This window comes from Opisthocomus hoazin, chromosome 2 (assembly GCF_030867145.1).
Source record: "Opisthocomus hoazin isolate bOpiHoa1 chromosome 2, bOpiHoa1.hap1, whole genome shotgun sequence".
NCBI lineage: Eukaryota > Metazoa > Chordata > Aves > Opisthocomiformes > Opisthocomidae > Opisthocomus > Opisthocomus hoazin.
In genome coordinates this window covers 57,720,286-57,734,711 of record NC_134415.1, presented here as the reverse complement: position 1 = coordinate 57,734,711, position 14,426 = coordinate 57,720,286, and the positions used below count along the sequence as shown (strand labels likewise).

Sequence of the window (14,426 nt, the reverse complement as noted above, 5' to 3'; positions counted from 1 at the left end):
AGGAGAGAGAAACGTTGTGCATTTGTGCACAAGAGATGTGCCAATGCATTCCCCTTTCACATACCAGTCACAATCCTCTCCAGAAAATACGGCGCATGAGAAGCAGGCAGACTATCCGAAGCTGCAGATCACTTGTCCTAGTTTTTTCTTTCCTTTCGTTTTGTGCTGAACAAAGGCAGAATATCAGATGATCACTATTTAAGGACACTGCACAAACGCACTGCCTCTTTCCATCAGACTTCTTTCACCATTTCTTACGCAGAGTTTTGCTCTTGGAGGTTGTGCTTGCAAAGACATCCACTCCAATTCCTCAGAAGGAAAAAAAGAACCAGTGGGATCTTCCCTCCCTCCCTTTGCTCTCCTCATATCATAGCAGCTCTTCCAGCAATGACTCCGAGTTCCTGACCATTTCCAAATCCATAGCCTCCACATCTTGCCAGAGCAGCCCAACAACAGGATGGGAGAAAGGCTGCCACAAGAATTTAGTACTAATGGTATCAGTCAGACTATGGGGAGCAGTGCTAAAACAGTGATGGCTGGGAAGGGGTATAAGGAAGGAAATACAAGCCTCTCAGCCTCCTCCACTTGCAAAGAGTTTTATTTTCCCTTCCAGCACAGGGACCATCCGAGGGAATGCCCCACTTTCAGTGCTGCCCTGGCACAGGAACAATCTTCAGCACGGTGAAAGGCTTGCAGGGTTGATCCCACCCTTTTCCTAATTCCATTAAAGGAGGCTTCACCATCTCCCCCCACAAGAACTCAGCCTTGCAATAATAAAAAATGGCAGCACCTCCCTCCTTAATGGGTTTAAAGGGAAGGGGAGGCTCATAAATGCCAAGTGTCAAGATTGTGTCACTAGTATTCATGAACCAAATGGATTTAAAAAATCAGCAAGTCTATATTACCCTGGATACTACTACAGTCAAAAACATTCCTTGTAAATGTGAGTCTTAAGGAGAGTCACATTTCCAAAAAAAAGCACACTTTACAGTTTACTTGAACAATATATTTTCTTCCAGCTGACAGGATAAGTAATTTCATTTCACTCAATAAAATTCACTGTTTGAAAAGCTTAAGTCAGTCTTCTTGCTTTAGAGGAAGATCTACACATTCTCCATGCAAAATATAACTTCCAAGAAACAAAGATTTTTTTTTTCTGGTATTGGGAAGAAGTGTTTTTATAGGGCTTCTGGCGCCAAAGAAAATTTATGAACCCTAGCAGAAAGGTGAGAGGATATGGGCTATTTCTGAAGTGATAAAACCATTTTATTGTCTATTCGTTTATGTTAGATGCTGTTAACTTTTACCTGATGACAAGGCAGAAGAAAATTCTATGTTTTGCTGTGTACAGTGTGCATTTTCTGCCTCTTAAAAACAAATATACAAAATCCACATGTACCCATTTCAAAAGAAACTGTGCAAGTATTGTCTGCCTTCTGGCTACCAGCCAGGCTACAGAAGTGAGCTACAGCCAGCAAAAATGAACAGGACTGACCAATTATTTTTCCTTCAGTTGTGCTCCTGAGAGTGAGGAGAGATTTCACATGTAAAGATATGCTATAACTATTTCAGGCCTTTCAAACAGTTAAGGAATACTTCCAAATTTTGAAGTAAATCTAATCCAAGGCTCTGCAATTGGACCCTATCTGCTCCAATGCTCAGAAAAGACGACAAAATTTTGAGCAAATTTTACTGTGTCAGCAAAGAAATCTAGTAAACAGTAGTATTTTTAAATTTTTATTTATTTATTCTATCCATCTATCGATCCATCTATCTATTCCACAATCCGTCTGCTAATCTCCCCCCCCCCCCCCCCGCCTTTGATCTCTTGTCAAAGGCAGGTCTGGCTCTCAAGGCAGAAAGAGTTTGTCACTCTAGACAAGATGGGCTTCAAAAAAGAGAGTCCTTTCACAATCCTTGACTTGGTATCAACAGTAAGAAAATACTTAATTTCAAGGAGAGAGTGGAAAAAGTGAAAAACAGGAAGCCTGTAGCTCTAAAGTATTCTACAAGATAAAACCAGATTGCTTCCAACGAAAACTTTAGCACCACAAAGAGCTTTTACATTTTGTTGCACATTGTTATAAAACACACAAAATATTTGGCATATGTATCAGCTGAAGGAAACATTTTTATTAAAGCAGTGAACAAAATTATCCTCCTAGTGTCCTCTGACACTAAAATTTCCTGCCATGGTGTGCATTTCAAAATGTGACACCGTCAAAAAGAAAAGAAAAAGCCATCACATAATAAGTACACGGCAACTGGCAAGCAAAATATATGAAAGATCTCAATAACCAACTGCTAGTCATAATGTCTGAACAAGTCAACTGCATTTCATTCTTTTAATTTTTTTATATTTTACCTTTCTTCAGTTTCCTTCTGCCAGCTTATGTAATATGAATCATCAGCATCACCAACAAAAGCACTGAAGTCTAACTGCATTAAGCAGTTACCTGTGTCATTGCATATACAGACAGACACCCGCACTCACATTTCTGTGCTCTCTGACGTAAACGTCCCACTACCTATCTGATCAACAGAGCCACAGTTTTACTGATCTTCTCTTTCAGAACAATGGCAGCAAAGTATTTTTGAAGGTAAAAAGGCTAAAGGCTTTGTTTCCTAACTAGGAGGAGGACACTGATCAAGAATTCCTTAACACGCTGTCTCAGGATAAGAAATTTTACTACAGAAACAGAAGAAACAAAGAAGCTTGAATATGGCTTGTATGGTTAAAAGAAACAGACATGACAAAAAGTTTCCAGATCTCCTGAATTCTATCAGCATCAACCTGTACTGAAGGCTCCCAGTAATTAGTTTGCTTGGATGGGACTTGTAGTGATCTGGTGCCCGCCCATAGCGCCTGCAGCGAGGGACGAGGGTCACAACTTTGGGAGGAAGAAGGGGTTTAACCTGTAACTCCCACAGACATATTTTAAATGCACACGTGATTCTATGGGTTTGGTAACATCCAGCAGTTTGCTTCCTACAGCAAGAGGTAGGTGCTTTTAATTTGGTTTAGATTATGATGTTGGTGGGACAGCAACCGCCAGTTTCCTAGTCTGCTTTCTAATCTCTGTAATCCACTAAAGCAACATTGGATGGAAATTGCTTTCCTTCAGTTACTTTCTGCTTTAAAGCAGCTCTGCAAGTCCAATTTTTGAATTGTGTGTAATCCAGAACTGCTTACTGCAGCGGACTCTAGTGCAAAGATTCACTGACCTGGAAGCGAATCACCCATCCGCACATGGTCCTTCACCATGTTTTTCTCATCTCAAAATGATAAAAGACAAGTTCTGGAAAAATTTTACTTTCTTTATACAAAATAGGAAAGACTGCCATAAGAATATCTCAGGTGGAGCAACAGGCCAGCAGACAAAACTGTAAATTGTATAGATTTAATCTGCAAGTGTTAATTGCAACAAAAGGTCAGTTTTGGCCCAAAATATCTGCTGCTTTGTGGGATCACGACCCAGCTGGGCAGAGTAACACCTCTTCTTCCCAGCACTTCATGATGCAACAGCAGAGGGTGTTGCAGATCAGGTCTAAGGTGCCCTGAAGAGAATGATGTAGGCTTTCTTACACATCAGTTGGATTTTTTTTTCCTTTCTGGCGGTGTCCGTGAAGTTTTTTGCAAGCATTAGCAGCAACTGAGAAATAACCTGAAAATAATTATCCTTGGAAAAAAACCCCAAATATATGCATGTATGAAAAGAGAAGGAGAGAGTTAACACAAGGAAACTGTTTTCTTTCTGTTCTTCCTTGTGAATAAGTGCATGGGAAAAATTAAACATTTAATCTGCATGGGAAATATTAAAGGAAAGAGCTGAATTTTCAGAGATGGCGTATGACCAGTCTTACATATAAAATCCCAGAGGAAATCACTGTCCTGAAACAGGGTATCAAATCTCCCCCCAATACTGGAATATACACAGAGAAAAGAAAGGTTATGCAGCACTTAACGATTCTGGGAGATTGCTTATTTCATACCTGACAATTTCTAGGACACCCTGATGAAAATCAAGACCCTACATGCTGCTTGTTAGCTTCCCCTATTGTAAAAGCAGTGAAAATCTATGATGCACAGAACAGCTGAGGAACTCCTACAGATTCTCAAAAAAAAGTCTGCTTATTACAAAGAGAGCATCCTTCTATTGATCCTCTGCCTCCCTCTCCTCTGACACCCTATGAGAAAACCCTGGAGACCAAAATGTGCAAACCCTTAGGAAGATTTCCACATACTAAATATGTAGGTCTTTTTACTTTACAAAGAAAAGCAAAATAACTGATCCAAAACTGGGCACTGCTCTCATGTCAATACCATACCATGCTCTCCTCATGTCTGTTATTGAGCAAAATAACCCTCTTCACTCTGAGGGTGGTGAGGCCCTGGAACAGGTTGCCCAGAGAAGCTGTGGCTGCCCCCTCCCTGGCAGCGTTCAAGGCCAGGTTGGATGTGGCTCTGAGCAACCTGGTCTGGTGGAAGGAGTCCCTGCCCGTGGCAGGGGGGGGTGGAATGAGATGACCTTTAAAGGTCCCTTCCAACTCAAACCATTCTGTGATTCTAAATAGCTCTGTGGCTGGATAGAGTTTCACAACAAAGTAACACTCACACCTAAGCAGCTGCCTTAACTGCCGTATTGCAAGCAGATAATAACCCCCCGAAATCATAGTCAGAGGAGGAATGCCACACTTTCCATGTAATATCTGTACCATTGAGAAATATGAAACTCTCAAAGATCCATCCTGGAAGCAAGAATTGGTGGACAGTCACCCACAGTTCACTGTTATGGACAGAAACCCATAGCTTCTCCGGAATGACTGATCACTGTGATAGCTACTCTCAGTCAAAAGCCAGCCATTAGCTGCACACATTGCAAACAAAATTCAATCTTTGATCCATGTGTTTTTAATATACACTTTGGTACAAACAACACATTTTGGTGGCTGTAGGCATTTCACACTGACATGAATGCAACCGAGTTACCAAGCAAGAAGCGAAGTTTTACCCCTCCCTGGCTCATAGGACGTTGACGGCCCAGCCCGACGTAAGCAGGAAAACAGTTCTGCCGGAATGACACGCACAGCCCCACAGAAGCATGGTATTTCTTGGCTTAGGCATAGGACGCAGGGCTGTGTTCTAAAGAAGTTAGCAATAAATAAGTGTTGGCAGGGACGGACTGACACCGCAAAGAGAGAACTCTTTCAGATTGACTGAAGGATGCAAATTAAGGTGTAGATTAAGTGCCCTCAGTTTTAGTTTCTCTACCCAAGTCCATCTCAGATTTTTTGCTGAGCATGCTTTGTACTTGAAGTGCTATAAATACATGTTCTTATTTGTACTTTACTTCAACTCAGTTTAACTGGAGGTTAATTTCATCATAACTAGTTAATATCACTGCAACTCTTAGTGAAGGTTGAAGGAAAATAAATGTCCTGGCGCTGGAGATTCCCCAAAGTGTACAGCTCCCCAGACCATTTCCTGAAGGTTTACTTAGGTAGATATTGCTGACACCTGTTTGAGAGTATTTATCTGAGAGCTGACTGTGACAGAACTAGAAGAAGAAAAAGCCACTCTAGTGTTAAATGGGAAGCTTTCTGGCATGTGGCAAGATCAGAGGAGCACCAAGTGCTTGCCCAGGAATGAAAACCACACAGTAACGTTAAGTGTAAAAACAGAATATGTACCCTTTCCCATCAATCAAGTCTGCTCCCTAAAAGGGTAGATAAACCTCTCCATTGACTCAGTAAGACATAAACATAACCTTTCAGCAGTCATACAGATTTTGCCAAAGTTGCTATAAGAATAACTTTTTAATGGAAAAAGTTACCTGGGTTTTTGTAGATGCTAAGCACATCCTTGAAATAATGAGGTAAGAATCTTTCTAATAAAAGCAGCACATCCTCTAACTCCTCCAGAATGCCCACAAGCAGAAAATTTTCATTAACGTTCAGCTTTGCTCTTTCAAGGGCCCATTCACCAGGCTCCCTGTATGAAATTAATGGAGGGAGAGAGAGGGAGGAGAGAAAAAAAAAAAAAAAAAAGAGTTAAAATATGCACTTACTTCAGAAATCCAAGCCAAAACCACAACCGAATCAAAAAGTATTTGGTGCTGTACTTCCAACAGAACATCAACACCACACCCCCCCCCCCCCCCCCCAAACCTGAGCGGCTTACTGAGCTTTTCTGCACATCAACAATTGGTTTGTCATGTGAAAACACGGTCATGTTAAAAGGAGGTTAATAACTGCGTGGAAGCACTCTGTTCTGAGGACATCTTCCACCGAGCTGTTTATAAGCTCAACCCTGTGACCTCCTGTATCTTGACTCAGAAGCATGACCCATCTCACAGGAGAAACGACCTCCCTGGGTGACGAAAGGTGCTAAGGGGTGGCAGGATCCCTGAACCACATCAGAAGAACTGCTGTGATCAACCACTGCCTGCTGTTACCCAGCGAACAGCACGCAGGAGGCTACCAGCCTGCTTCCCACCTTGCCCTTCATTTTAACTTCTGCCAAAGTCTCCATGAGCTTCCCTTTCCCTGCCGTTACCCTGACCGCCCTGCGGCTTTGCTACAGGATTTGCGTTTGTTTGCTCTGACTGATACTGGTTTGGAAGATCAGTTCAGCGTTATTCTCTGTTGTTGCCCAGTGGGAGAAGCTGGCAGGACACCAGTACATCTTCATGCTTCTCATAGTTTCATGGAAGCACAGTTTGGTTAGACAAGGGTATGAATCCTAAATCCCTTAGACTAACTCATATTAATTATGTCCTGGGAGTAGCAGTCAGCATCCACATTGAAAGGGGATACAATGCCCTCTTTAACACTAGTTAAATGCGCAACCATAAGCATTTGCGAATCAGGCCAAAATACATTAAGAAAAATATGTGTAATGAAGTCATGAATCTGTTTTGTTTCTTAAGCATAACTTCACTTATGCCAAAAAACTAAAGCAGGATTTTACAACAAAGATACTTAGAAATTGAGATTTAAGAAGGAACACATTTTCACTTGTTATACTGCTACAAAAAAGTATGGTTTTTGAAAGAAATTTTTGAAAACCTGCAGCTGTTCCACTAAGGAGAAGCAGTAACAATAAATAAATAGAACACCTCAAAGCTGAACAAATCTAATAAAGAACATGCTGTGACCAACAATACTAAAGTATTTAAAAACAAGAATGTATTTATGCAATAGTATGTGAATAATTTTAAAGTTTACTATGCAGTATCAGTAATACAGCAATATGAGAACGGCATAAATAGACACACTAAAAATGAGCTAGCTCAATTACAGCAGTAGAAGGCTGCACTTTAGATAGTTTAAGTATGATTGCTATTTCTTACACAGACATAGAAACCTGGAATTTGTCATACATAGACCTGCTACAAGCATCTGAGCAGAGCTAAAACATGTATTACAAAATTACAGTGCAGGCAAAATGAGTAACGAGCACATATGGTCACTGCCATTCTCACCTTGCTAACCCAGAAAAAGAAATTCCACATAAATACATCCAGATATGATGAATTATTCATGTATTAAATCAAGAAAAAGGAATAGTACTGCATTACCCTCCTTACTCCAAAATACACGCATGCAGTTACCACATACAGCGCTACATTGTACTTTCACTTTTTTCTTTTACTTCAGATAACTGTTGCCTCTTTATTACCAGTTTCTGTCAAAACACTAGCAATAGCTACTGCTGAATAAATTGGGATTGCATATATTTACCTGCATCTTGGATGCTGTCCACAGAAATATGGTATGATGTAAAATAACCTGGGATTGGAACATTCAGGGTAGTTCTCAAGGATACATACATTAATGTCCTGCGGGGAAGGAAAGATGAAGAAAAAAAAAGAAAGAGAGAGGTTGAACACTGGATTTTCCTTTCTCTAGTAACAAGTGTTTTCTTCATCTCAATACTTTCTACAGCATCTCAGAGTCAAAGAATTGTGCTGAGGCTATGTCAAATACCTTAAAAGTCATCTACCGGTCAATTTATTTACTTCTAAATATCATTAGAAACTTTCGGGGAGGGGGGAAGTGATTTTGTCCTAGAATGCAAAGAACACATTTTTCTTTTTGCTGCAAATAACACAATTATTATATTGAGATTACTGCATGACTCAAAGCAGGACACATGGATTAACTTTCATATTGAGTTATATTTAAAATATTCAGGAAATTTTTTTCAGACTCTTCTTTCTTCTAAATACACCCTGGGGGAAACCTGAAGTAGCCAGAATAAATCAAATTGAGACAACATTTATTTCCTTTTTTTTTTTTTTTCATTCTGCTTCATTCAATGACTGGAATGAACAAACATCAGCTGTAACTCGCACAGCTTGCTCTTGATATAAAAACATACATCACTTTTGATTACAATTCTGTACATTCCTCAGATGTTCAGAATTGAGTCTGTTGTGTAAACCCTCACTGAGAAAAGGGCTTATTAGAAAGTGTTTATCATCCTCCTGATTTATCGTTCATTTAATTAGGAGCTATTTATCACTTGTCAAAGACTACGCATAGCTACTGAACCCTGAGGAACTGTATTCCATTTCTTGCTTTACTCTAGCGCAATAATAAACGTACCTGCACCTGGGACTGAATTTCAGCATTCCTATCTAGCCTAAGAGAGTCTCATTCTGCAGGCTGACCCACCGACTCCAGAGACATGTCGAGAGAGAATAAAAGGGTAAGACAACACAAGAAAAGATGAAAGGACCTCATCTTTGCAAAGCCAGTCTTCATTCTTAGTTAAATACGCATGCTTTGATCAGGCAATGGGCTTGATACACACCAATATCAAACCAACGACTAACCAAATCTATACCTCATCAAGTAAACGAAACATGATAGAGAATGCGTCAGAGGGCAACACGTGCCCCGTGAGACAGCAGTGCTTGGCAGCGTGGGAGGTATGGAGAGCATCCCCTGCTCTCCCAGAGCAGCCAGTACAGCCCTCCGGCCGCAGCATCCATTCCTGAGACCTCAGCACAGAAAAGCTCTTCCGAGAACTTCAGTCCTCATGCCTAGCTTCATTAGTGTCATGCTTGTGTCTGTAAGTCTTCTTAAAGTACATTCCTGTTTCCTCCCCTGTCTTACATTTAGGTAAATCAGATTTTATAAGCGTGTCAGAAGATCCTGGGCTGGGAGGTAAATCACATAGTGAGGAACCATCAAAGAAAACAACACAAAACCTGCCAGGTGGGATATAAAAAACCCTCTCCCTGCTCCCCTCAGTGTATCCAGGCATACTGAGAAGGGCTTGCCTTAAATACGTACTAGAAGATTTATGGTCAAGACCTGCATTTTGACATTCAAGGCTCTGAGCTGAAGCTAACCAGCCCCTTTTGTTCCCAATGCTATGAATATTACTAAGATATCTACTGGTGGTACAGGCAATGTGTCCCTCCTATCATCCCAAGAGGTTTTTTTAAGATGAATTAAAAACTGCAGTTCTTTAAAGGGTTATTGTGCTTTTACTATAGACACCACCAAAGATGTTTTCAGGGATACATATTTTCGGGTTCTGTAAGAACCTGCAGAGACCCACAATGAATTCATAAATTGCTTGGATTTTAAAAAATCTGAAATATTGTCCTGACAATACCTTAAACTACGTCCAAGCCAGCTCCCACTTGATTGATGGATTAATTGAAAGGCAGAAACACCTACATAAGACTTAAAAATCATTAGTAACACCCAACCGAGAACCATTCCTCTTTTCTCACTCCCATACGAAGGGTAATGGACATCAACCCACAACAAAGAAACTTGCAAGAACAATGAATACAGCTAGCCAGAAAATATTCCCTGAAATAAGTAAGTAGGAATAGCCAACGTAAAAATGAAACCAATATTTGGTTAATATAACTGGAGAAACATCCATAGAATAAAAGCAATGTAAATCCACATGGAAAATCCTGCAGCTTTAACAAGTGAACAGCTTATATTTAGTCAAAATGAGATTTTTACTATTCCTTTTTAGGGTTAACTACTGTAGGATCACTGAAACAAGAGGGATGGCACTAATCTAAATTACTGAGTGGCAATTCCCTTTGAATTTGATTTGTGGAAGGAAAGCAATAGGATGAGAGAGAAAAATCTTCCCCTCTCCTCATTGATGCACTCTAGATTTAAGATCAAGGCCAGGCATGCTTTCACATGAACCCACAATTTTTTGCCACACAATGGCACACATTTCACGTTCCTGACATCAGAAGCACCAGGTTTACCCCATGGTGAAAGCACTGCCCCTTTCCAGTCTCCGTTTACCACCACCGCTGTGACCGACATTAGAGCTGCTGGAGCGTCCTGATGCATTTGCAGCACCTGCTTGCCTCTCCTATTCTCATGTATTCGTAATTTGTGAAATAAATCACCAGCCATCAGCCACCCTCTCAGAGGAGATTTTACTTGATGCTAATTATGCAGCTCCACAGGATGTGAAACCACAGTTTTTAACCAAGAGGTGGGGTGAAAGAAAGCTTGGCCTGAAGGAGGCTGCTTGTCAGTTGCTAGCAGGAGTCACAGGAATTTCTGTTTCTTCTGAGCACGGAAAGCTAAGGTGAAATCACATTATTCTAGGCAGCATTATTCTGTTAGCCCAAGCAACATTAATGCCACATTTCCCAGTAAGAGCATGTCTCCTCAGCAGGACAGGGATCTTTCAGGGCAGAAAGGTTTTTATGTGTGATAAAAAATTGCAAGGTGACAGATAACAGCCTTGCTCATTTAAATCACTGAAGGAGCCTTTTAAAAAAAATTATTGAAACACAGCCTAGAAAGATACAGAAAAAAAGAAAGAGAGCTACTTTGATCATACACCTCCACAATAAAGAAAGAGGATTTTTACTTTATTTCTCAGCTCCTGGCTACAATCCCCAACGCTCACATCCTGCTGGGCTTCTGTCTCCAGCAGGGCAGAGGGATGCCCAGGAACCAGCCCTGGGGCTGCAATTAATCACAGAAACTAGCTTTCTTTTTAACAGTACTATATTTTTCTATTGCTACAATTCTGGTTGAATTGGTAAATTGGCAACGTCTACTTCCCTCTTCATTAAAATTGTCTTTCATATAAAAATCACAACATGCCCTCATCTATTAATCAGTCAACAAGCCAGACTACTGATCTATCAGAAATATATCAAAGACATGTTATTAATAAATGGTTTTAAAGTTAATAACAAACGAACTCTTTTATTTGCCGTAGCACGTTCATACATGTCATAAGAGGAAGTAGGCACATGAGTTAGGGCTACAAGGATGGTGAGGGGACTGGAACATCTCTCCTACGAGGAGAGGCTGAGGGAGCTGGGCTTGTTCAGCCTGAAGAAGAGAAGGCTGAGAGGGGACCTAATATATACTTACAAATATCTGAAGGGTGGGTGTCAGGAAGATGGGGCCAAGCTCTTTCAGTGGTGCCCAGCGACAGGACAAGGGGCAATGGGCACAAACTGAGGCACAGGAAGTTCCGTCTGAACATGAGGAAGAACTTCTTCCCTCTGAGGGTGACGGAGCACTGGAACAGGCTGCCCAGGGAGGTTGTGGAGTCTCCTTCTCTGGAAATATTCAAGACCCGCCTGGACAAGGTCCTGTACAGCCTGCTGCAGGTGACCCTGCTTCGGCAGGGGGGTTGGACTAGATGACCCACAGAGGTCCCTTCCAACCCCTACCATTCTGTGATTCTGTGAGTAAAAATATTTCAAGGATACAAAAATCCTCTGGGAATTTTAGTGCTGTCATAAGCAGAGCAAACTTTAAAGTATTTTTTGTAGAACAATAAACAATTTACTTAAGTTAATGTCTTTAACTCATTGCAAATACTGTGCCATATACAAAAAGATGTGACTGTAGACTTGAGAGCTTGATTGTTTTTCCTACTACTATAAAGTCCTAAGAGTACTGGGTGAAACCAAAGGGTTATTTTGTCCAGTAGAAGGAACACCGAAGTTTTTTTAAAAAAGAAATAATTCTTGGGCTTCAAAGCATTCCCTGTTTCTTAATCTTCAATGTCTCAACCAAAAATTACAGAAACACCAGATTCTGCCATGGATGTACGGCTACTCTTAGTATCCCTAACAATTTAAAATCAGGAATCACAACTCAACTACATACATGCCTTGCAAACATCTTTCCATTAATCATCCATTAATCTATGGGAAGCCATAAAACCAGCCTTTCTCTCACAATCAAAACAAAAAATACGACATGTTGTCTTTCCCTGCCCTGCCAGGATACTGCAACTTCTGTCAAACCAGGAGACCCCGCTTACAGCCCAGCCACGGTGCACGCTCCGTACTTAAGTCTGAAGGCTGCAGACATGAAGTTGAGGTGTGTCACGAAGGCTACAGCGGAAGCAGCGACCTAAATAAATACCTTTCAAGTTTTCATAAAAGCAAATGAAATAAAATGATGTGGAAAACCAGTGAGTGAGCCCAGTCTATGGTGACCTCTCCTGCTTACAAGGCTGCTCTTCATACGCCGCTACAGTCAGCAGCACGGTCTGGTCCTCACCGCCGCCGGCCAAGGAAAACTCTGCTGCTCTGCTGAGAGCCCCCAGGAATCCTCTCACGGCTTGTAAAATGTTTTCTCACATACTTGCTCGGTGTTTGCAAGGAGGTCAAACTGACCGTTACATCCTGAGGACAATGTTGCATCATATGAACTAAATACAACCACGCTGAAAAAAAACACAACCCTCTGCTTTCTCTGACCCCAGCTAGGGAGCTCTGGGTGGCTGTAGAGTGATGGAGAATAATATGTAAGCATGACGGCTCAGAAAAGGACTCACGAGTGTAAATATGAAATGAAAGAAGGAAAAGCACAACTTCCTACTTCGTAAGGCTGCAGAAAGACATTGAAAAGTCAAGGTACAGTTGGCATGAAGGTTTTCAAATACAAATGAAACATGACTTACGAAATCTTTTTCATGAGCACAAATTATTCACATACTTTTACGGAAAATAAGCTGTAATGCAACACATTTTTAACCCTAATTAGAGAGGTTTTTATTTCATCAGGTGACTATTTAATGCTTCTATTCAATCTCAATCAGGTATTTGGATAACAAGAGCCACACAGCAGCAAGATGACCTGTTTCTTCCAAATTCTGCAGGCATTTGGTACCTGTTTGTGCAACTATGCTACCAGCAGTAGCTGTGGGGTGGGCAGGTGCTGGGCACTTCTTCCCAGCGCAGCACTGCCAACACAGCTGAAGGCAAGCGTTGTTTCCCAGCCCATGCTCCCCTCCAAGGAGGGCTGCCAGGTGGGGTGGGTTGTGCCAGACCTGGGGGGATGACAGTTCTTTGGAGAGGAGACAACAGCAAGCTGGACGAGTCTATTGGGACACCAGCGGCAGGCTGTAGAGCGAGCAGTGGGCACTTTGGGAGCAGCTCCGGGAGATGGCAGAGCTGACCTAGCTAACTGAACGTGGGTTTCTGTGCCCAAACGCTCCCCTGCCCCCGCTGTGATTGGCCCTGCGCTCCTGTGCGGGCTCCACCAGCGCAAAAAGCAACAGAAACTCTTTTCTTTCCCTCCATTGCCTTCTGGTCTCCTACCAGGAGAGTGAAGAACGCGGGGCTTGCTCACGGACATGCTGCACCGCCGCTGCACCCCAGCTGTGCAGGGAATGTCCCCCGTGGAGCGACTCAGGCCACATTCAATGGCTTCAGTCACCGTAATCACTTCTTTTGGCCATTTTGCCAACGTGGTCATTGCAACGACTGGGAGACAGCCAGCAGAGTGTGTGGCCGTTTCACCCCAGCACTGGCTGTCCCCCCGTGCCCAAATACTGCCACTGCTGCAGGAGCCACCCATGCTGCCAGCATCTCTTTCTGCAGCACCGCAAAATCCATGGATACCAGGGACTTCTCCTCTCTCTTTAGCTAGCTGGCAGATCTTGGGTAGTTACTGACAAGACAGCAGAGGTGAGCCTTGCATTTGAACCTGAAGAGGATCTCAGCTGCTGTGAAAGAGAAGACAGCAGCTACAAGAGACATCCCGTCAGGCTAATCCTCTGGTGGGTCCATGCAACAGGTTTAGGTCTGTCCTGTGAAGGCAGATGCCACAGCGCATGGAGGCCAGTGATCGGATTTTGGGGACTGGAGCATGAAGCAGGGAAGTACCTGGGGCACCAAACAGCTCAGGCTGTGCTCCCCAAAGATGACCTCTTCCAGCTGACTGTAACCATCACTTTCCCGCTTAAAGGTCAAGAGGTAGAGCGCTTTACCTTTGACAAACCGTATATCTGAAAGCTGAGCTAAGGTTTGCATTTTAAAACTAGTTTTCAGTGAGAGATAACATTCCTTTCAACTCTTTCTCGCTTGGCAATGTCTGCTTTTTGAAGAGATACACTTCTGAGCGCTTTTGTACAGCTCTTGAAAGACCGCACAGACATTTCACAC

General features: G+C 42.1%; 1 protein-coding gene across 1 annotated transcript in view; it reads right to left on the bottom strand.

Annotated features, from left to right (window-relative positions):
- Positions 1-14,426, bottom strand: part of UST (uronyl 2-sulfotransferase) — a 162,630-nt gene that overhangs the window by 24,877 nt on the left and 123,327 nt on the right. The window contains exons 6-7 of the mRNA XM_075413760.1: positions 7,744-7,841; positions 5,835-5,992 (exon numbers count right to left, since the gene is read on the bottom strand). Of these exons, the coding sequence (XP_075269875.1) occupies positions 5,835-5,992; positions 7,744-7,841 (256 nt within the window). The remainder of the gene's footprint in view (positions 1-5,834; positions 5,993-7,743; positions 7,842-14,426) is intronic.